General features: G+C 47.8%; 1 protein-coding gene across 1 annotated transcript in view; it reads left to right on the top strand.

Annotated features, from left to right (window-relative positions):
- Positions 1 to 23,781, top strand: part of INPP5B (inositol polyphosphate-5-phosphatase B) — an 81,465-nt gene that overhangs the window by 5,683 nt on the left and 52,001 nt on the right. Inside the window, 3 exon segments of the mRNA XM_025367687.1 lie at positions 793 to 903; positions 9,211 to 9,474; positions 9,477 to 9,590. Of these exon segments, the coding sequence (XP_025223472.1) occupies positions 793 to 903; positions 9,211 to 9,474; positions 9,477 to 9,590 (489 nt within the window).

The raw sequence follows: 23,781 nt of genomic DNA, 5'->3' as shown, positions 1-23,781 counted from the left end.
AAGCATCGCCTCCTGGGTTCACACCATTCTCCTGCCTCAGCCTCCCGAGTAGCTGGGACTACAGGTGCCCATCACCACACCCGGCTAACTTTTGTATTTTTAGTAGAGACGGGGTTTCACCACATTGGCTAGGCTGGTCTCGAACTCCTGACCTTGTGATCCACCCACCTCTACCTCCCGAAGTGCTGGGATTATAGGTGTGAGCCACCGTGCCTGGCCTGAGCCCACACTCTTAATTGCTGTGCTAGGTTACTTCTGTTTGTCTCTTAGTTCAGCAGATGTTTTGAGTGCTCACCATGTGCCCAGTATTGGGTATATGCTATGAATAGGGAAGCCTTCTACAGTCTAGCTCCCTGAGATGGACCCACGCGTATTCTCTTCACCATGGTATTCCCTGTGCCTATCACACTACCTGGCACAGTCAGGTAGACTGGCCCATGGACATCCCCTCTTGTCTGCCTCTATGTGCTTTTCATTTCATCAGGTGGGGTACAGACTACATATCCAGAGAACCTGTTCTCTCCCAGCTCCATCTAGTACTGCAGTTGAGGCTTATTGACTTTTCAGAGCCTTCATCTGCCTCCTCTATAAAGAGGGGATGATGTTAATTTGGAACTCAGGGTACAGAGGGTTTCCTTGTGCCAGCAGCAGTCCCAAGTAAGTTGCTTAAGGGCTGAAGGGGCTTTGGGAGTCCGGGTTGCTGATTCTCCATTCTGAGGACTCTAGCCTTAGGCTGCATCAAACACTTAGCTCCTGGCAGCCAAGGGTTCATTTCCTGACTCCTTTGTGCAGGCTCAGATGTGACCGTCCAGCTGGACACAGCAGAGCTTAGCCTCGTATTCCAGCTACCTTTTGGTTCACAAACCAGGATGTTCCTCCACGAAGTTGCTAGAGCCTGTCCAGGTAGGTAAGACCCCAGGCTCCCTGGGGGTGGGTGGGTGCTGGGTATTCACCCACCCACCCCAGTTGACTTTCCACCCTTTAGACTCATACCCCATGGTTTCTGTGTCCTTTCAAAGCTGCTGGTGTAAAGCCACAGTGCCCCCAGGCTGCCAGCCAACCATGGTGTTTGCTTTTGTGTTTACAGTTTCTGGAGTTGAGTGTTAACCAGAGCAGAGCCCCTTTGCCCTCCTGGCTCTGGGCAGGGTTGCACAGGGTAGGTTGTGACTGTGATTCAGAATCTCTTACAAGCTGGCAGGCTGAGCAGCTTCCAGCAGCCCAGCTTCCCTCCGTCTGCTACCCACAGCTAGAACTCACAGCTAGAACCATCTGTCATATTGGCTTTCCTGCCCCTGAACCCTGCTGTCACTCACTGCAGCTGAGAAAATGGTCTAGCTTTGGGCTAGCAGTGAAAGGTTAGTGGCCTCTAGGACAAAATTTGTTTAGAATGGGAAGTTAGCCCAGCAGGTAAAGGAGAGTTTGTGTACAGAGCAGAGGATTAGTCATAGAACATGCAAATTCAAGCCAACAGGTGCTGGGGCTTAAGTGTTTACCCAGCACTTTTAGCTGTCTTCTTTCAGGCTATCTCTTGTCTTTGTGGCAGTGGGAGAGGGCTGGTCTTCTCTGTGGTCTTGCTGTGGAGCCTGAGCCTCCAGGGATTTCACCTTTTTTGCTTGCTGTGCCAGGAAGTGGACTGCCCTTGGATTCAAACTAGGGGATAAGGGAAAAGGAAGCAGAAGCAGCAGCTAGGCTTAGTAGCTTGCTTGTAATCCCAACTACTTGGGAGGCTAAGGCGGGAGGATCACAGGAGCCCAGGAGTTCACGGCTACATTGAGCTAGGATTGCTCCACTGCACTGCAGCATGGGCGATAGAATGAGACCCCTGTCTCTAAAAAATAAAATAAAAAAAGGAAGTAGAAACATGATTATAGAGCCTTGAATGCCTGGTTAAGATATTTATTTATTTGATTTTTTTGAGACCGAGTTTTGCTCTTATTGCCCAGGCTGGAGTGCAGTCGTGCAATCTGGGCTCACTACAACCTCCACCTCCCCAGTTCAAGCAATTCTCCTGCGTCAGCCTCCTGAGTAGCTGGGATTACAGGCGCCCGCCACAATGCTCAGCTAATTTTTTTTTTTGAGATGGAGTTTCATTCTTGTCGCCCAGGCTGGAATGCAATGGTGTGACCTTGGCTCACTGCAACCTCTGCCGCCTGGGTCCAAGCGATTCTCCTGCGTCGGCCTCCCGAGTAGCTGGGATTACTGGCACCCGCAACCACGCCCAGCTAATTTTTGGATTTTTGGTAGAGACAGGGTTTCACCATGTTGGCCAGGATGGTCTTGAACTCCTGACCTCAGGTGATCCACCCACGTCCGCCTCCCAAAGTGCTGGGACTGCAGGCATGAGCCACCACGCCCAGCCTAATTTTTTGTATTTTTAGTAGAGACGGGGTTTCACCACATTGGTCAGGCTGGTCTCGAACTCCTGGCCTAAGGTGATCCACCCACCTTGGCCTCCCAAAGTGCTGGGGTTGCAGGCATGAGCCACGGCACCCAGCCAAGAGGTTTAAAATTTATTAAGCAGTGGGAAATTTATCTCTAAATCTTAAAATAATAAGGATAACATATTTTATGATTATTAACAGTAGTTGTAGGAGGTATAATAATAGAAATAACACCAAAGAGCCTGGGTTTTGAAGCTATACAGCCCCTTGAGTTTGAAACCCATCTCTGCCAGTTCCTAGCTGACAACTTTGGGCAAGCTACTTCACCTCTCTGAACTATAGTTTTTATAGGCTTCTGTATGTAATGAATACCTTATACATGGGGTTGTGAGAATTAAATGAGATAACACATGTAAAAGTGCCTACCACAGAGCAAGAACTCAGAAAATGTTTTTCCCCTCTACAAGAAGACTCATAGCTTGCATTCATTGTTGATTTGGCATGTGTTAGGCACTATTCCAAGAACTTTGCACACATTATCTCATTTACTCCTTTTTTAAAAAAAATTTAAAATTTAATTAATTATTTATTTTTGAGATGGAGTCTCGCCCTGTTGCCCAGGCTACAGTGCAATGGCACGATCTTGGCTCACTGCAACCTCCACCTCCCAGGTTCAAGTGATTCTCCTGCCTCAGCCTCCCAAGTAGCTGGTACAGGCGCGTGCCACCACGCCCAGCTAATTTTTTGTATCTTTAGTAGAGATGAAGTTTCCCCATGTTGACCAGGTTGGTCTCGAACTCCTGACCTTTTGATCCACCCACCTCAGCCTCCCAAAGTGCTAGGATTACAGGATTACAGGCATGAGCCACCGTATCTGGCTTTTTTTCTTTTTTTTTTTTTGAGACCGCGTTTCACTCTTATTGCCCATCTGGGCTGAAGTGCTATGGCGCGGTTTTGGCTCACTGCAACCCCTGCCTCCAGGGTTCAAGTGATTCTCCTTCTTCAGCCTCCCAAGTAGCTAGGATTACAGGTACCTGCCGCTATGCCTGGCTAATTTTTTTTTTTTAATTTTATTTTTTGAGACGAAGTCTGGCTCTGTCGCCCAGGCTGGAGTGCAGTGGCACAATCTCAGCTCACTGCAAATTCCACCTCCTGGGTTCAGGCGATTCTTCTGCCTCAGCCTCCCGAGTAGCTGGGACTACAGGTGCATGCCACCACGCCCGGCTAATTTTTGTATTTTTTGATATAGACAGGTTTTACCATGTTGGCCAGGCTGGTCTCGAACTTTGGACCTCAGGTGATCCGCCCACTTTGGCCTCCCAAACTGCTGGGATTATAGGCGTGAGCCACTGTGCCTGCCCAAATTTTATATTTTTTAGTAGAGATGGGGTTTCACCACTTTGGCCAGGCAGGTCTCGAACTCCTGACCTCAGGTAACCTGCCCATCTCAGCTTCCAAAAGTGCTGGGATTACAGGCGTGAGCCACCTCGCCCAGCCTCTCATTTACTTTTTTTGTGTGTGTGTGAGACGGAGTCTTGCTTTGTTGCCCAGGCTGGAGTGCAGTGGCGCCATCTTGGCTCACTGCAACCTCTGCCTCTTGGGTTCAAGTGACTGTTCTGCCTCAGCCTTCTGAGTAGCTGGGATTATAGGCGCAGGCCACCATGCCCGGCTAATTTTTGTATTTTTAGTAGAGACGAGGTTTCACCATACTGGTCAGGCCGGTCTCGAACTCCTGACCTTGTGATCCACCTGCCTCGGCCTCCCAAAGTGCTGGAAATACAGGTGTGAGCCACCGCGCCCAGCCTGGCCTCATTTACTCTTTACCACGATCTTACAAGGGAAGTATTATCTATGTGTCCATTTCATAGATGAGGAAACTGAGGCTCAGAGAGGATAAGAGTGTTGCCTGAGTACCTAGCTGGTAAATGACAGAGCCAGGATTAGGCAGGATTATATAGTTCTACTCCAGGCCAGGCACGGTGGCTCATGCCTGTAATCCCAGCATTTTGGGAGGCTTAGACGGGTGGATCACGTGAGGTCACGGGTTCGAGACCAGACTGGCCAACATATAGTGAAACCCCATCTCTACTAAAAACACAAAATTAACTGGGCATGGTGGCCCACACCTGTAGTCCCAGCTACTTGGGAAGCTGAGGCAAGAGAATTGCTTGAACCCAAGAGGTGGAGGTTGCAGTGAGCTGAGATCATGCCACTGATTGCCAGCCTGGGTGACAAAGCGAGACTCTGTCTCCCCACCCCCCTTAAAAAAAAAAAAAAAAGTTCTACTCCAGAACCTGAGCTCTTGCGTGTTTTGCTCTAGTGCTTCTTTAACTCATGGCACCCTCTCGCCTGTAAACAGCTCAGGAAGGCTTCATGTAGGAGGTGAATTTTTGTGGAGAGAGCTCAGCCAGGAAAGGTCAGCAGAGAGCATCTCATGAAGGGTCTTAGCTACCCAGCAAAGAACCATTAAGGAATTTTAAGCTGGAGAGTGATAAGGCAAGATTTGCAAGTTAGAAAAGTTCCTCTGGCAATAGTATAGAAAAAAAGAGGCCAGAGCAGGGAGATAGGAATGTATTGGAATGGCTAAGGAATGGAAAATGAGGCTGGGACTTGGGAGAGCCCTGGCGATGGGAATGGGGAAGGAGGGGTGGACTTGCAAGATACAGAGGCATCTTGCAACTGATGAGAATGAGGGCACCATGGGGGCAGTGAGTTTGGGTTACTTTCACAACTTCATCCGCAGAGATAAGAACAGTGCCAGCCTGCACGGTGGCTCACGCCTCTAATCCCAACACTTTGGGAGGCCAAGGCGGGCAGATCACAAGGTCAGAAATTCAAGACCAGCCTGACCAATATGGTGAAACCCGTCTCTACTAAAAATAAAAAAAAAAAAGATTAGCCAGGCATGGTGGCACGTGCTTGTAGTCCCAGCTACTCGGGAGGCTGAGGCAGGAGAATCGCTTGAACCTGGGAGGCAGAGGTTGCAGTGAGCCAGGATCGTGCCACTGCACTCCAGCCTGGGTGACACAGCGAGACTCCATCTTAAAAAAAAAACAAAAAAACAAAAAAAAAACCGGGTGCGGTGGCTCACGCCTGTAATCCCAGCACTTTGGGAGGCCGAGGCGGGCGGATCACAAGGTCAGGAGATTGAGACCACGGTGAAACCCCGTCTCTACTAAAAATACAAAAAATTAGCCGGGCGCGGTAGTGGGCGCCTATAGTCCCAGCTACTCAGGAGGCTGAGGCAGGAGAATGGCGTGAACCCGGGAGGCAAAGCTTGCAGTGAGCAGAGGTCGCACCACTGCACTCCAGCCTGGGGGACACAGCGAGACTTCGTCTCCAAAAAAAAAAAAAAAACAAAAAACCCCCAAAAACAAAAAAACCCAACAAACAAACAAACAAACAAAAAACAGTGCCTGGCATATAGCAGGCACTTAATAAGTATTTGTTGACTGCATGAACAGAGGTTGGTAGCTATGAGAATGAGAGAGGAGTCAAGGATGACTTCTTTCTTTTAGGATTGGGTGTGTGTCTTGCAGTCCCCTTACCTGCTCATCCTTCTGAAGTCCACACCACACCTGGGGTAACCAGCAGAGAAACTCTGTACCAACCAACTTCTCCCAGTGCTTGTCATAATGAGGATTTCCTTAGGGAGGGACCTGGGTGAGAAGGGACTCTCAGTATTGACAGACTCTTAGATATCCACCAGCCCAACTCTTTCATTTTACTAGAGGCACTAGAGGCAAAAGGAACTAGTTTTTTTTCACCCAGTCCTTGATGGATAATGTTGTACAGCACGAAAGGCCAGAGAATGGAAGTGTCTTGGCTAAGAGTCTACTATTAGAGAAACTTCGGCTAACAAGAGATCACAGTTAGCTAACATTAATTGAGCACCTACTGTGTGCCAGACATTTTTCTAGATATCGAGACAATGCACAACAACTGTATTTCTCCGTTTAGTCTTCTGAACAATACTAAGTAGTAGATATCCTGTTTTACAGGGGAGTAAATTGACACAGAGGAGGCAAGTAACTTACCCAAGATCAATCATCAATTGAAGTAATAGGGGCCAGGTGTGGTGGCTCACCCCTGTAATCCCAGCACTTTGAGAGGTCAAGGTTGGCGGATCATGAGGTCAGGAGTTCGAGACCAGACTGATCAACATGGTGAAACCCTGTCTCTACTAAAAATTCAAAAATTAGCCAGGCGTTGTGCCGCGTGCCTGTAATCTCAGCTACTCAGGAGTCTGAGGCAGGAGAATCCTTTGAACCTGGGAGGCAGAGGTTGCAGTAAGCGGAGATCATGTTACTGCACTTCAGCCTGGGCAGCAGAGGAATACTTTGTCTCAAAATAAATAGATAAATAAATAAGTAAAATAAAAATAAAATTGAAGTAATAGGACCAGGTTTGAAACTTCAGGTTCTGATGCCAAAGCCCTCGGAGTTCAGAGATTTCAGTGCAGATCCCAGCTCTGTTACTTCCTAGATGTGAATGTGAACACTATATTTTATCTATTTTTTATTTTATTTTAATTTTTTGAGACAGATTCTAGCTCTGTCACCCAGGCTGGGGTGTGGTGGTGCAATCTTAGCTCACTGCAACCTCTACCTCCTGGTTTCAGGTGATTCTCCTACCTCAGCCTCCTGAATAGCTGGGATTACAGGTGCCCGCCACCATACCCGGCTAATTTTTGTATTTTTTTTTTTTTTCCTTGAGACGGAGTCTCACTCTTTCACCCAGGTTGGCGTGCTGTGGTGTGATCTCAGCTCACCTCCACCTCCCGGGTTAGAGGGATTCTCCTGCCTCAGCCTCCCGAGTAGCTGGGACTACAAGTGCAAGCCACCATGGCCAGCTAATTTTTTGTGTTTTTTGTAGAGATGAGGTTTCACCATGTTAGCCAGGATGGTCTCAATCTCCTGACCTCATGATCCTCCCACCTCAGCCTCCCAAAGTGCTGGGATTACAGGCATGCGCCTGGTCCTACTATATTTTATTTTTTCAGACCTTGGCTTTTTTATTTATACAATGGAAGTATAAACTTGCTTTCTCCAATAATCCAAGAGTTTTGTGAGGATCAGACAAGACCAAGTACGGGTTAATAGTATGTAAATGCTGAAGATAACTTAAAAGTTGCGTCTGGCAGTGCCATAGTCAGGACTGGAACTCAAGTCTTCTCATATATCATGTCCTTGCACATCCCATTCAGTTCGGTCAGGTTCATGATGCTCTACAAACAGAGCAGGCAGGATAGCAGAAGGGTTAAGAGCAATTGTTCCAGAGTCAGATAGTTTGAGTCAGAGGGTTTGAGTCAGAGACAGAGGTGACTCAAGAATTTCTAGGAGCCAGGCGCGGTGGCTCAAGCCTGTAATCCCAGCACTTTGGGAGGCCGAGACGGGCAGATCACGAGGTCAGGAGATCAAGACCATCCTGGCTAACACGGTGAAACCCCATCTCTACTAAAAAATACAAAAATCTAGCTGGGCGAGGTGGCGGGCGCCTGTAGTCCCAGCTACTTGGGAGGCTGAGGCAGGAGAATGGCATAAACCCGGGAGGCGGAGCTTGCAGTGAGCTGAGATCCCAGCCTGGTTGACAGAGCGAGACTCCGTCTCAGAAAAAAAAAAAAAAAAAGAATTTATAGAAAGGAGAGTGGCAGTCTGATTAAGGGAGAAACAGAGGACTTGTCTTGATATATTTCATAGTAAACACACTGCTTACTTAGAGTGTGTGTTTCTCTGGCGTGGGCTGCCAACTGCTGGTGGAGGTTATGGGTGGTGAAATCCCCCAACCCTCTGGCATCTGTTTGAATCCTCCACTCTGCTAGTCAGTCTGCGACCTCAGACTTAACCTCTCTGAACTTGGTTGCCTTGTATATAAAATTGGAATAATAGGCCGGGGGTGGTGGCTCACGCCTGTAATCCCAACACTTTGGGAGGCCGAGGCGGGTGGATCATGAGGTCAGGAGATGGAGACCATCCTGGCTAATATGGTGAAACCCCGTCTCTACTAAAAATACAAAAAATTAGCTGGACATGGTGGCACGTGCCTGTAGTCCCAGCTACTCGGGAGGCTGAGGCAGGAGAATCGCTTGTATCCGGGAGGCAGAGGTTGCAGTGAGCCGAGATCGCTCCACTGCACTCCAGCCTGGGCGACAGAGTGAGATTCCGTCTAAAAAAAAAAAAAGAAAGAAAGAAAAGAAAAAAAAAAAGAAAATTGGCCGGGCGCGGTGGCTCAAGCCTGTAATCCCAGCACTTTGGGAGGCCGAGACGGGCGGATCACGAGTTCAGGAGATCGAGACCATCCTGGCTAACACGGTGAAACCCCGTCTCTACTAAAATACAAAAAAAATTAGCCGGGCGAGGTGGCGGGCGCCTGTAGTCCCAGCTACTCGGGAGGCTGAGGCAGGAGAATGGCGTGAACCCGGGAGGCGGAGCTTGCAGTGAGCTGAGATCCGGCCACTGCACTCCAGCCTGGGCAACAGAGCCAGACTCCGTCTCAAAAAAAAAAATTGGAAAAAAAAAAAAAAAAAAAAAGAAAATTGGGATAATAGTTTCCTCCTTCATAAAAGGTGTGTTACGAGGAGTAGGAAGATAATATTTATACGAAGCGCAGACCTTGGCACATAGTTACCGTGAGGTTCAAGGAATGGCGGTGGTCTCTGCCTTGGAATAGTACTTTTGTGTTCACAATTATTCTTGCAGTTGAACCTTAGTGCGCACAGAACCTTTCTGTGCGCGAGAGGTAGAGGGCTGGAGTCTCTCGGGATAATACAGTCATGCAGAACTAGCTCATCAAGCCCGTGGCGCAATCCGCCCCCTTTGTTCCTGCACAGGCTTCGATCCTGCGACCCGGGATCCTGAATTCCTGTGGCTGTCTCGGTACAGGTGCGCAGAGCCGGAGCTGGAGCTGCCAACGCCGCGCGGTTGTAATTCGGCTCCAGGTACCTGGCCAGGGTACGCGACAATTGGCGGAGGCAGGTATCCGTCTCGGAAGGAGCGGTGGGGATTGGAGGAGACCCGCCCACAGGGGGCGGGCTCCGTTCTGTTTTGGGGCGGAGCGATGGAAAAGACAGGCTTTCGATTGATGGAGAGGGCACATGGGGCGGGTTCGTCTGGGGGCGGAGCGCGCGGGGCGGGCGGCGGGATGAAGAGCTTGAGGAAGCAGGCAGGGAAATGTCTGCCGCCGCTGGCTCCAGGGAGTGCGACTCTGCAGGTCCGGCGGGCGGCGGGAAGCTGGGCTCGGGAGCTGGGCCGGGGGCGGCGGTGGGCCGGCCCTTGGGTGGGCAGGGTCTGCGGTTTGGCCAGTGGACGCACGGGACGAAGACCAAAGTCCTGGTGGCCCTCCGGAGGCGGGGACACTGGGGCAGAAGTTCTGTGATGTTCTTCTCAGGCGGGCCTGACGAGGGTAGGCGGGTGGGAATGGGGTACTCGGGAATCCAGAGGCTAGGGTTTTAGTAAAGCCCCATTCCGAACTCGCTGTGTGACCTCGGGCCACTTGCTGCCCCTCTCTGGGCCTGTTTCTCCATCTCAGCTTGCTCTTCAATCCTGACCTTCTGAGTTTGTCGCGTGGGGGGTGGAGGGGGGGGGTGCACTGCCTATGAAAGAGCCTTCGGTATATGTTGGGGCTCTGTCCGTCCTCAGCCCCTGTGATGATAGCGGAGTGCACAGGGCTGGAGTCTTGAGGAGTCCTGTCTACTCTGGGACCAGAGGTCACGATGAGGTTACAGGTTATAAAGGGACTAGGTTTTTCCCACCCAGCTGTTGGTGGATAATGGGGAGCACAGAAGGCCAGTTGCTGAGCAGGAGCTTGTCGTTTGGAGATGGGGGGCTCAGGGCTGAAATTTGGGTGAGTCCGTGCTCTGGGAGGACCTGCAGACCTGTCTTTTTTTATCTAGCTCCGGGGTTTTCTGCAAGGGCCCCTGGGGCTTTTTTCCCCTTGGATGTGTCCGTGAGGCTCCATTTATGTGCGAACTTTGGCATGACCCCTAGTACCTATTTGTGACAGTCATTTACCAGCAATGAAGAGCCTGTCAAGTAGCTGTGTAAAGTGTGGGCCAGCACTCCACTTGCTCTTACAAGGCTTGGAAACTATGAGGGGCAGGGAGGAGTGGCATGTTGCACAAGAGTTTGTAAAATGAGAGGAAACGAGGTGAGCAGAGGACTTCCTCAGTGCTTATGTTTCTCCTTCATTGCAGCCACCACAAGGTGCGATTGAAGCGCCTGATGGTGCTGATAGTTTGCATCTTCCTTGGGCTTATCTCAGAGTTCACTGTCGCTTGAGTTTCCATGACATTCTGGGCTATGGTGCTGGGACGGGTGAGAGTTTAAGAGCACATCATCTCCTTGCCCCTTCACAAGAGGCTGCCAGAATCCAGACAATTGGCGGAGGACAAAGCCAATGGCAGCAGAAAGAGGTGGGTGCTGTGTTCTCAGCCAGTACACCAGAGCCAGGCCATGCAGGCACTTCATTCCCTTAGTCTTCTATGAGAAGTCAGGCCAGCCAGCTCTGAAACCAGTTAGCTGCCCGGAGTGAGAAATGTTGAGGGATTTCAGTCTTTCATTTCCTTTCAAAAAACAGACTAGCCATATGCTGGAGAGGAATTATTGTTAAGGTTTCGGTTTTATTTTTATTTTAAAATAATTTGAAAGCTGAGCGTGGTGGTGCATACCTGTAGTCCCAGCCACTTGAGAGGCTGAGGTGGGAGGCTTGAGCCCAGGAGTTCTAGGGTGATGTGCACTATGATTGATCCTGTGAATTGGCTGCTGCACTCCAGCCTAGGCAACATAGTGAAACTGTCTCTAAAATAAATAAAGAAATAGTTTAAACAATTTTGTCAGCCAGGCACCGTGGTGGCTCACGCCTGTAATCCTAGCACTGTGGGAAGCCAAGGTGGGTGGATCATCTGAGGTCAGGAGTTCGAGACCAGCCTGGCCAACATGGCGAAACCCTGTCTCTACTAAAAATACAAAAATTAGATGGGTGTGGTGGTGCATGTCTATAATCCCAGGTATTCGGGAGTCTGAGGTAGGAGAATCGCTCGAACCCAGGAGGCAGAGGTTGCAGTGAGCTGAAGTCGTGCCACTGCACTCCAGCCTGGGAGACAGAGTGAGACTCCATCTCAAAAAAAAAAAAAAAAGAAAGAAAAAATTTTGTCTTTTCGTAATACCTACAGTAAGTGGGATGACACTTTTTTTTTTTTTTTTTGAGACGGAGTCTTGCTCTGTCACCCAGGCTGGAGTGCAGTGGCACAATCTCGGCTCACTGCAGGCTCCGCCTCTCGGGTTCACGCCATTCTCCCGCCTCAGCCTCCCGAGTAGCTGGGACTACAGGTCCCTGCCACCACACCTGGCTAATTTTTGTAGTTTTAGTAGAGATGGGGTTTCACCATGTTAGCCAGGATGGTCTCGATCTCCTGGCTTCGTGATCCACCCGCCTCGGCCTCCCAAAGTGCTGGGATTACAGGCGTGAGCCACCGCACCCGGCCAGGGTGACACTATTAATTGCTAAGTTGTTCCTGCTAAAATTGGTAAGAAATGGTATCAAGCTCCCCAGTTCTAGTTGGGTCATCTCTGTTTCCAGAGTTATTCTGGCCTCAGAGGAGAGTTACATCTTCTATAACAGGTAGGAAGAACCCTTTGGGCTGCCTCTGGTTGTTGATACAGGCTCCAAGGGAAATAGAGTAGTAGATTTGTTTTTTCCTATATGCATATGACCAAAGTCCCCACTTCTTGATAGCCTAGAGAACCCAAGGCAAACGGTTGCTTAAAAATGCTGTTTCTGGCCAGGCTCATGCCTGTAATCCCAGCACTTTGGGAGGCCAAGGCGGGCAGATCATGAGGTCAGGAGTTCAAGACCAGCCTGGGCAACATGGCGAAATCCCGTCTTTACTAAAAATATAAAAATTAGGCCAAATGCGTTGGATTATGCCTGTAATCCCAGCACTTTGGGAGGCCGAGGCAGGCGGATCACAGGGTCAGGAGATCGAGACCATCCTGGCTAACACGGTGAAGTCCCGTCTCTACTAAAAATACAAAAAAAATTAGCCGGGCATGGTGGCGTGCGCCTATAGTCCCAGCTACTCAGGAGGCTGAGGCAGGAGAATCGCTTGAACCCAGGAGGCGGAGGTTGCAGTTAGCTGAGATTGCGCCACTGCACTCCAGCCTGGGTGAGACACCATCTCAAAAAAAAAACAAACAAAAACAAACACCAAAAAAACAAAAATTAGCTGAGCATGGTGGTGGGCACCTGTATTCCCCACTACTTGGGAGGCTGAGGCAGGAGAATCACTTGAACCCAGGAGGTGGAGATTGCAGTGAGCCAAGATCGTGCCATTGCACTCCAGTCTGGGCGACAAGAGCAAGACTCTGTCTCAAAAAAAAAAAAAAAGACAAGAAAAAATGCTGGTTTTGATGCACGGCAGGAGAAACAAGGCACCCCTCAGGAGCTGGCCGTCTGACGGGGAGGAGTCTGATAATACATAGATAGAGGTAAGAGAGTATAGGGTTGGCCCAGCAGGACAGCGTTCCTTGTACCGTGAGCCAAGGGCACAGAGCACCTTCGAGGCCCAGGTATTTTGGGGGACAGGTGAATCTGGTCTTCATTCCTTGCCTTTGCATTGGTAGAGATAGGAATGATCTTTGATGATGCTTTCCAAAATGTCCTTTCTTGTCTTTGATTTGTCTCTGCTGAATTCAGGAGTGTTAGGTTGAGCTTGGTAGAGATTATAGTAGAAAAATGAAATGAAGCTAGTTCCAGACTGGAATCCATGTCTTCAGGTTCAGACCAGTGTCTAGGAGCCAAGTTGTGGTGTTGAAGTGAGGTAATGCTTCTGGTTGAGTGGCAGCCTGTTCATTTGATTCTCTTGGCCTCTTCAACTGCTTCAGGTGCAAGTTGCCAAGCCCAACTTGCACTGACATTAGATTGGTAGTTGAATCTGTAGATTGGTAGGAGTCTTTCTGCTCCTTCACTTATTTAACTGGTTTTTTTTTTTTTGAGATGGAGTCTTGCTGTGTCACCAGGCTGGAGTGCAGTGGCGCGATCTTGGCTCACTGCAACCTCCGCCTCCCAGGTTCAAGCAATTCTCCTGCCTCAGCCTCCCGGGTAGCTGGGACTACATGCACACCCCTACCCCCAGATAATTTTTGTATTTTTAGTAGAGACGGTGTTTCACCATGTTGGCCAGGATGGTCTCCATCTCTTGACCTCGTGATCCGCCCTCCTCGGCCTCCCAAAGTGCTGAGATTACAGGCGTGAGCCACTGCACCTGGCCTAACTGTTCTTAATATCTTTTTCTTTTCCTTTTTTTTTCTTCCTAACCACTAGATGACCAGGGATGCTGTTAACTTCCTTGTGCAGCTGTTTCTTTCCTTAAAAAGAGTGAAGTCTGATTTGGGAGAAATGCCTCATTATTTCCATCTAGCAACTGAAGTTGCTCTTATTCAGAAAACCTCATTGAGGATCCTGCAGAGGGCCTACTGCTTATCCGAGTCAGTCTATAAAATGTTCACCTGCATTGCATCCTGGGTACACGCAGAGACCTGGAGCTGTGTTCTGGAGGATTTTGAACTATGCACTAAAAAGGAAATGGCTACTCAGAAGTCCCACGGGGGGCATTCTGGGCTATTTTAACAAAGCAGTAATAGCAAATACATTTTGTTTTTTTTAATCCAAAGTTGATTAGAAATGAGCCAGCTTCGCTGGGCGCGGTGGCTCACGCCTGTAATCCCAGCACTTTGGGAGGCCGAGGTGGGCGGATCACAAGGTCAGGAGTTCAAGACCATCCTGGCCAACATGGTGAAACCCCATCCCTACTAAAATAAAATTAGCTGGGCATGGTGGTGTGCGCCTGTATTCCAGCTACTTGAGAGGCTGAGGCAGGGGAATCGCTTGAACCGGGAGGCAGAGGTTGCAGTGAGCCAAGATCGTGCCACTGCACGCCAGCCTAGTGACAGTGAGACTCCGTCTCAAAAAAAAAAAAAAGAGAAATGAGCCAGCTTTTTAGTAACTCAAATTTAAAAGGAGATGTGTTATAAGTATTTTTTCTTCTGGACCCAGGAAACAAAGTATTAAAGTCTGTCTGGCCAGTGAAAGGAAATGAATGCTATTTATATCTGAGGGTAACATGAAGGGTAACCTAGTTTACCAGAGTAGAAGCCAGAGAGCATGTTAGCAAAATAGCCCCTGGGTTGGTTTTCTCTCTCACTCTCTCTTTCATCTTGTTTTGTCAGTACTAATAGGTAAAACTTGTGTGACCAACATATCCTTTTAGCATGGAGAAAATAAATTTGCTTTTGTTTATCTTAGAGTACAAATATTGCCCGTAATTTCCACCTTTGTGGGAAGCTCTGCAGGCTCCTAAGTAACTTATTTTAGGTCACTTTGTTTCCTTAAACAAAAGAGAACTGTATTCGTTTTTCTTCTTCCTTTTGTTGTTCCCCTCTCCATTTTCCTTCTTTGTGCCACTTAACCCAGTTTTTTGTTTCTAGTACAAGAGAACCCCCTAAAGATTCTTTTTTTCTTCTGAAAACAGTTTGTTTTGGAATTCTACAGTGATTGTTGAGAGCAAGTGAGGTGACCCACAAACACTCAGTTAGAAGTGGAGCTTTGCCGGGCGCGGTGGCTCAAGCCTGTAATCCCAGCACTTTGGGAGGCCGAGGCGGGCGGATCACGAGGTCAGGAGATCGAGACCATCCTGGCTAACATGGTGAAACCCCGTCTCTACTAAAAATACAAAAAACTAGCCGGGCGTGGTGGCGGGCGCCTGTAGTCCCAGCTACTCGGAGGCTGAGGCAGGAGAATGGCCTGAACCTGGGAGGCGGAGCTTGCAGTGAGCCGAGATCGCGCCACTGCACTCCAGCCTGGGTGACACAGCGCGAGACTCCGTCTCAAAAAAAAAAAAAAAAAAAAAAAAAAAAAAAAAAAAAAGAAGTGGAGCTTTGAACAGAAAAATCCTCAGGGAGGGACAGTTCAGAAAGAGGGAGGCATCAGTATTTATCAGAGGAAAGTTACTGTACTGTTGGAGGATAGATGCTAGCTGACTTGCATGTTTTTCTTTGCTACTTAAAATACACTGTTAGCCTGGCACAGTGGTGCGCACCTGTAGTCCCAGGTACTTAGGAGGCTGAGGCGGGAGTCTTTTTTTTTTTTTTTTTTTGAGACGGAGTCTCGCTCTGTCACCCAGGCTAGAGTGTGGTGGCGCGATCTCAGCTCACTGCAAGCTCCGTCTCCTGGGTTCACACCATTCTCCTGCTGCAGCCTCCCGAGTAGCTGGGACTACAGGTGCCTGCCACCTCACCCGGCTAATTTTTTTGTATTTTTAGTAGAGACAGGGTTTCACCATGTTAGCCAGGATGGTCTCGATCTCCTGACCTCATGATCCACCCGCCTCGGCCTCCCAAAGTGCTGGGATTACAGGTGTGAGCCACCGCACCCGGCCTGAGGCAGGAGTCTTATTTGAGGAGTTCCAGACCAGCCTGGGCAACATAGCAATATCTCTGAATTTAAATAGATAAACATATAAAATAAATTACACTCTAACAGTTTTGTTATTGGTGATCCATACATGAACTGAAGCTAGCAAATATGAATGAGAAGAGACTTTCTTGGAATGCCAACAATGAGAATTTAAACAAAGTGGATGTCAAGTGGCCTGGACATTTTTCTTTTTCTTTTTATCATTGTTCCTTGGTGCACTATTACCTTCTGTCTTTGTTTTTATTTATTTTTATTTTTATTTTATTTATTTATTTTTTGAGACGGAGTCTCACTCTGTCACCCAGACTGGAGTGCAGTGGTGTGATCTCTGCTCACTGCAGCCTCCACCTCCTGGGTTCAAGCAATTCTCCTGCCCTAGCCTCCCAAGTAGCTGAGATTACAGGCATGTGCTACCATGTCTGGCTACTTTTTGTATTGTTAGTAAAGATGGGGTTTCAACATGTTGGCCAGGCTGGTCTTGAACTCCTGATCTCAGGTGATCCGCCCGCCTTGGCCTCCCAAAGTGCTGGGATTATAGGCATGAGCCATCATGCCTGGACTAATTTTTGTATTTTTAGTAGAGACAGGGTTTCACCATGTTGGCCAGGCTGGTCTTGAACTCCTGACCTCAAGTGATTCGCCTGCCTCGGCCTCCCAAAGTGCTGGCATTACAGGTGTGAGCCACCATGCCCAGCATCTTTTTGTTTTTAGAGACAAGGTCTCCCTGTGTTGCCCAGGCTGGTCTTAAACTCCTGGCCTCAAGTGATCCTCCCGCCTCAGCCTCCCAAAGTACTGAGATTAGAGGCATGAGTCACCACGCCTGACTTCTTTGTACAGTATTAAACATGTGTCTCAACTTTCCTCTTATGTCTTTAAAATGGGAGTGAATGTTTGCCTCCTGGAAAGTCACACAGGACTTAAGCAATGCTAAATTATTTAGATGTGCTTTCATTTGGGAAATACAATTAGAAATGGGAAATGCGGGCCAAGAGAGATGGCTTATGCCTGTAATCCCAGCACTTTGGGAGGCTGAGGTGGGCGGGTCACTTGAGGCCAGGAGTTTGAGATCAGCCTGGCCAACATGACAAAACCCTATTTCTACTAAAAATACAAAAATTAGCCCGGCGGGATGGCATGTGCCTGTAGTCCCAGCTAGTCAGGAGGCTGAGGCATGAGAATCGCTTGAACCCTGGAGGCGGAGGTTGCAGTGAACCCAGATCGCTCCACTGCACTCCAGCCTGGGCAACACAGCAAGACTGTCTCAAAAAAAAAAAAAAAAAAAAAAGAAAAAGAAAAAGAAATGGTAAATGCTCACCTCGGAGAACTGAGAACCTGGCCGCTGTCTTCAGGGTCTATCCTGGGGGATTTCTTCCTGATCAGAACTGCATTGGCTGGGTGCAGGGGCTCACGCCTGTAATCCCAGCACTTTGGGAGGCTGAGGTGGGTGGATCACCTGAGGTCAGGAGTTCGAGACCAGCCTGGCCAACATGGTGAAAACCTGTCTCTACTAAAAATACGAAAATTAGCCAGGTGTGATGGCTTGCGCCTGTAATCCGCGCTACTTGGGAAGCTGAGGCAGAAGAATCACTTGAACCCTGGAGATGGAGGTTGCAGTGGGCAGAGATCACGCCACTGCACTCCAGCCTGGGCAACACGGAGTCGCCTGGGCAACACGGTGAGGCTCTGTCTCAAAAAAACAAAACAAAACAAAACAAAAAAGAACTGCACTTACTCCTTTCCTCCCTCCATTTTCATATTTCTGAATGCAATCAATAACAGCCTCAGGGCATCCTTGACTCTTCCTTCTGCTCTCATGTCCAATAAGCAAATTCTGTTCATTTTTTTTCTGCAGTGTCTCTCCTGTCTACCCACATTTCAAAATCCCCATCATTCATGTTGATATCCTCTTAGCTGAACTGTTGCGGTAGTCTTCTTGTAAGTCTTCCCAACCTCAAGTTTCCCTCTCCCTTAGGGATCTCCTTAGAACATAACTTTGATGGTGTTTTACTATTTTATATGTGAACTTGAATATTGTACCACTCCCTGTTGCCTATAGAATAAAGTTCAAATTCCTTGGTGTAGTGGTCAAGTCCTGCACTGACTGACCTCAACCTGCTTCTCTGGTCTTATCTGCTACAAGTTGTCTTCATTTCCTTTTACTTCAGACTTCACTGGTTATTGTTTCTGGATAAAGCCCTGTACTTTTTCACCTCTTTATTGACTTCTCATTCAGCTACATTTTTGTAAGCTTCAACTTGCTGCTTTTAGCATTTTGCATTCTCTCTCCTTCCCAAATGACAGCCGAATGCCTTGTACATCAGTAGGTGCTCAAAAAATCTCTGTCTCTGGTTGAACTGTAGAGACCCATACCGTTTCTAGCCTGAGGTGCTTTGTGGCCTGAACAGCTCCTGCCCCGTTCCTCTTTGAGCATGCTCTGCGTCTCTGCATTGCCCTCCCCCCTTCCTGGTTTGCTCTTGCCCACTTCTCTTTTAGCTTTATCACCAGACCACAGACAGTTCACAGAAGGCCCGCTGAAGGGAAGCCTGAGAAGGAAAAATTCAAGTCATCTCTCCAGGGGCCTATCACTGCTAACCAACCTGTTGCTGTAAAGTAATTGCACTGCAGTCTTCCTCCTTGAAAGCTAAACTGGTCATATTTAGTCCTTGCCAGCCTAAATTGGATTTGCACAGGGTGCAAACTGGATTTTCAGTCTAGAGCTTACAGGTTTGCTTGGCATGAGATGTGTTTTTAGAGATGTCTGTGTTTATTTTATTTTATTTTATTTTTTGAGACGGAGTCTCGCTCTATCGCCCAGGCTGTAGTGCAGTGACGTGATCTTGACTCACCTCAACGTCCGCCTCCCAGGTTCAAGCAGTTCTCCTGCCTCAGCCTCCCAAGTAGCTGGGACTACAGACGTGTGCCACCATGCCCGGCTAATTTTTGTTTATTTTTATTATTTTAATTTTCATTTTCTTGAGACAGATTCTAGCTCTGTCACCTAGGCTAGAGTGCAGTGGCGTGATCTCAACTCACTACAACCTTCACCTCCCATGTTCAAGTGGTTCTCCTGCCTCAGCCTCCCACATAGCCAGGACTACAGGTGTCTGCCTCCACACCCAGCCAATTTTTATTTATTTTTATTGTTTTGAGACAGTCTTGCTCTGTTTCCCAGGCTGGAGTGCAGTGGCGCAATCTCGGCTCATTGCAACCTCCACCTCCTGGGTTCAAGCAGTTCTCCTGCCTCAGCCTCCTGAGTAGCTGGGATTACAGGCACCCGCCAGCACGCCTGTTATAGGTGCCCGCCAGCACGCCTGGCTAATTTTTGTATTAGTAGAGATGGAGTTTTGCCATGTTGGCCAGGCTGGTCTTGAACTCCTGACCTCAGGTGACCCACCTGCCTCGGCTTCCCAAAGTGCTAGGATTACAGGTGTGAGCCAGTACACGTGGTCTTTATTTTATTTATTAATTAAAAAAAATTTTTTTTTTGTATTTTTAGTAGAGAAAAAGTGCTGGCATTACAGGTGTGAGCCACCATGCCCAGCATCTTTTTGTTTTTAGAGACAAGGTCTCTAAACATGTTGGCCAGACTGGTCTCGAACTCCTGACCTCAGGTGATCCTCCCGCCTCAGCCTCCCAAAGTGTGGAGATTACAGGTGTGAGGCACTGTGCCTGGCCCTGTGTTCATTTTAAAAGAATCTAAGACACTCCTTTTTAAAGCTATGAGATAATTGAGAAATGTAAAAGAAATGAAAAAAGAAAACTAAACATGGTTATTTAACTTTGAAGAAAGTAACAAAACAATTTGGGATGGTGGCAAAGCTGAAATGGAAAAAAATTGTTTTTTTCCATTCTTTTTAATGCCAGGTGCCCTGTGTTATGAATGTCACTCAAGAGTTACCTGCCTTGTGTACTATGTGCTAGGTAAACACTTAGCTCCTTTTTGTCATAAGAGTAAAATCCAAACTCCACATGGTGTTTGAAGTCTTACAGCTTAGCCTAAATTTACTACTGTTGTTATCATTATTAGTAGCACTTACCATTTATTAAGCACTTACTTTGAGTCCATGGGCCTTACACTGTGTCACAAAAGTTCCATAAGAGGATCTCTACTTTTTTTTTTTTTTTTTTTTTGAGACAGTTTTGCTTTGTTGCCCAGGCTGGAGTGCAGTGGTGCGATCTCAGCTCACTGCAAACTCCGCCTCCCGGGTTCAGGCCATTCTCCTGCCTCAGCCTCCTGAGTATCTGGAACTATAAGTGCCCGCCACCATACCCGGCTAATTTTTTGTATTTTTAGTAGAGATGGAGTTTCACCGTGTTAGCCAGGATGGTCTCGATCTCCTAACCTTGTGATCCGCCTGCCTCGGCCTCCCAAAGTGCTGGGATTACAGGCGTGAGCCACCGTGCCTGGCCGAGAATCTCTATTTTTCAACTGGGAGATTGAGGCTTAGAGAGGGTAGGTAACATGCTTGTAGTCACTCACCTGGTCACTGGCGGAGTCGAAAATAGAACTCAGGTCACACTTGAGCCCTAGGTCACACTGGAGCCCTAACTCTTATTCTCTTCTTCTTTTTTTTTTTTTGAGACGGAGTCTCACTCTGTCACCTAGGCTGGAGTGCAATGGTGCAATCTCGGCTCACTGCAACCTCCACCTCCTGGGTCCAAGTGATTCTCCTCCCTCAGCCTCCCAAATAGCTGGGATTACAGGTGCCCGCCACCACACCCGGGTAATATTTGTATTTTTAGTAGAGACAGGGTTTCTCCATGTTGGCCAGGTTGGTCTCGAACTCCTGACCTCAAGTGATCTGCCTGCCTCGGCCTCCAAAAGTGCTGGGATTACAGGTATGAGCCAACGCGCCTGGCCACACTCTTCTTTTGTATCCCTAGTGCTTCTCAAATAAAACTTTTCCCTACTTATTTATCCTACTTATTATTACTTGTTTCCAAGCATATTATAATGCCCTATCTTTGTGCTTTGGTGAAGTTATTTTCTCTGCCAGAAATGCTTTCTGAGCCCCTCGTTTGCTCCTTGGTGATATAGTTTATTGGTTGAGAACACAGACTCTTGGCTCAGATTCCCTAGGTTTGAACCCTGGCTGTGTGCCATTTACTACTGTGTGCTCTTGGGCAAGTTATTTAACCTCTATGTATATCTCCTGGTCTGTAATGTGGACGTAATAACAACACCTACCTCATATAGTAGTTGTGAGGATAAAATATATGTAAAGTGATTTAAACAGCACTCGATGTGCAGTAAGCCTTAAGTATTTGTTCTTTTTTTTTTTTTTTTTTTGAGATGTAGTCTTGCTCTGTTTCCCAGGCCAGAGTGCAGTGGTGTGATCTTGGCTCACTGCAACCTCTGCCTCCTGGGTCAGGTGATTCTTGTGCCTCAGCCTCCCGAGTAGCTGGGATTATAGGCGCCCGCCACCACGCCTGGCTAATTGTTTTGTATTTTTAGTAGGGACGGGGTTTTGCCATTTTGGCAAGGCTGGTCTCAGACTCCTGACCTCAGGTAATCTGCCCACCTTCCCAAAGTGCTGGGATTATAGGCATGAACCACTGCACCTGGCCAAGTATTTGCTTTTAATATTATTAATATTTTTAATATTATCGTTGTCATCATCAACAGAGCCTGACTTGTATTCTAGGTAGTTGGATCTAGACTGGTTTATTTCCCCATGAATTCTTTGCTAGTGTGGAAGGCCCTGTCTCAGACTGAGAGAGCCTGGGGAATGTCCCCCTGGTGGTGTGTGCAGGGCATGATGTTGCTGGCAAGCATTGAACCTACTCACTTAATCCAGTCAGTTTGAACTGTCAGGTATTTTGAATTACATGGTTTGCAGGTATTTTGCTCACGTGGTTTTGCAGGTTCTTCCAGGATGCTGGAAATGGGATGCATTGCAAAGTCTGGTGACTGAGAAGATAGAAGGGGACACCTCCTCCTAGACCTGTCTAGTAGGTGCTCAGGAAGGGTAGGATGTGATCTCCACCCAGCAGTGACAGCCACACTCCCACATATCCTGTACAGACTGTGCTGATACTTTTGCTTGGTTATCCAAACAGATTTAAACCTTCTCTTCACATCATACTTACCCCTGGGAGTTTATAGTTTCATTGATGATGTTGTCCTCATGTATGCAAAATGGGAGGCTGTGGGACTTTGGAGTCAAGCAGATCTGGGTTTTAATGTCAGCTGCACCATTTACTGGCTCTATGTCCTGGAGCATGTCTGCTATCTGCTGTAGACCTCAATATCCTTATTTGTAAAACAAGGCTAATAATCAAACACAATACTTGAAGCATTGAACATGGTACCTAACTATGAGAGGTACTTGATAAATGGTAGTCATCATTATTAAAGCAGTGGGGGATTAGGAGTGATGGAGAAGAGGGAAAAGAACAGTTCCTGAATGTCTGGTGTGTACCAGGCATTGTGCTAGGTTCGTGACTCATGTAGATTATATTTGTTTATCCTTTTGAGGTCCCCATAAGTATGGTAGCATTACTTCCGTTTTACATATGAGGAAGCAAATTAAATAATTTGTTTGAGGGTTCATATGAGGTGATGGATGGAGTCAGTAACATCACCAGCTCTATTTTATTCTAAAGCCCAAGGCGTTTTCCAAAACACTTTGTTTTTTTAAAGTGCCAGACATGTTATATAGACAGGAAGACACTCAAAATTCAGAGAAATGACTACTGAGGACTTATGTGGCTGGGGAGGACTTCATGAAGGTGGAGGTAGGAGTTGAGGCTGGGCTTCGAAGGAGAGGTGGCCAAAAAGTAGGAGGAACGTCATATGAAGGCAGGAGTGCGGATGGTGTGTGTGAAGAATCTATCCTTTTAGATCGGGCTGTCTCTGGGTGATGGATTGATGAGGGGGAGTGGAGCCAATATGCAAAGAGTGTCAGGTGCCAGTTGAACCAGTTTGGGTCTTAACCTGTAGGCAGTGGTGTAATACAGGAAGATTTAGAGCAGAGAGAGATGAAATCAGTTTAATCAGGCCAAGCGCAGAGGCGAAATGCGTAGGGAGAAGTGGGAAGATCTCTTAGTTGGGAGACTCCTGAGGTAGCAAGTGAGGAGATGGTAGCCTGGAGGAAGGCAGCTGTGAGACTGAAGAAACAGATGAGTAACTCTCTCTGGGGGGGCCTAAGGAGAGAGGTGAGCCGATGGCAAGACTGCTGTACACCTGGCTGATAGGAAGAATGATGGTGCTGGTAACAGGCGGGAGAGCTCAGGGAAAGAGTCCGGAATCAGACTACAGTTTTACCTGGGTCCCCCCTGCATGCAGAATATCTTGTAGAAATGCCCAGGGGACAGTGGAGGTGCTGAGCTCAGACAGGGCTGGACATCCCCATTCATAATCAACCAGGATGGCTGGTGGGTTCCTCGTAGAGGAGGAAGAACAAGGTCTAGATTTGCACTGTCCAGTATGGTAGTCACTAGCCATATATGGCTTTTTTTTTTTTTAAGAGATGGGGTCTTGCTATGTTGATTGACTAGGCTGGTCTCAAACTCCTGGCCTCAAGCTGTTCTCCCATCTCGAACTTCCAAAGTGCTGAGATTACAGACTAAACTTAATTTAGATAAAATCAAATAAAAAATTCCGTTTTTTGGCTGGGCGCAGTGGCTCATGCTTGTAATCCCAGCACTTTGGGAGGCCTAGGCCGGTGGATTGCTTGAGGTGAGAAATTTGATAGCAGCCTGGCCAACATGGTGAAACCCTGTCTCTACTGAAAATACAAAGATCCAGGTGTGGTGGTGCGTGCCTGTAATACCAGCTACTAGGGAGGCTGAGGCAGGAGAATTGCTTGAACCCGGGAGGCTCTAGAGGTTGCAGTCAGCCAAGATTGCACCACTGCACTTCAACTTGGGTGACAGAGCATGACCCTTTCTCAAAAAAAATAAAAAGAAAAAAAATCAGTTTTTCATT

This window comes from Theropithecus gelada, chromosome 1, assembly GCF_003255815.1.
Source record: "Theropithecus gelada isolate Dixy chromosome 1, Tgel_1.0, whole genome shotgun sequence".
Lineage (NCBI taxonomy): Eukaryota > Metazoa > Chordata > Mammalia > Primates > Cercopithecidae > Theropithecus > Theropithecus gelada.
This window is presented reverse-complemented; position numbering and strand designations above follow the sequence as displayed.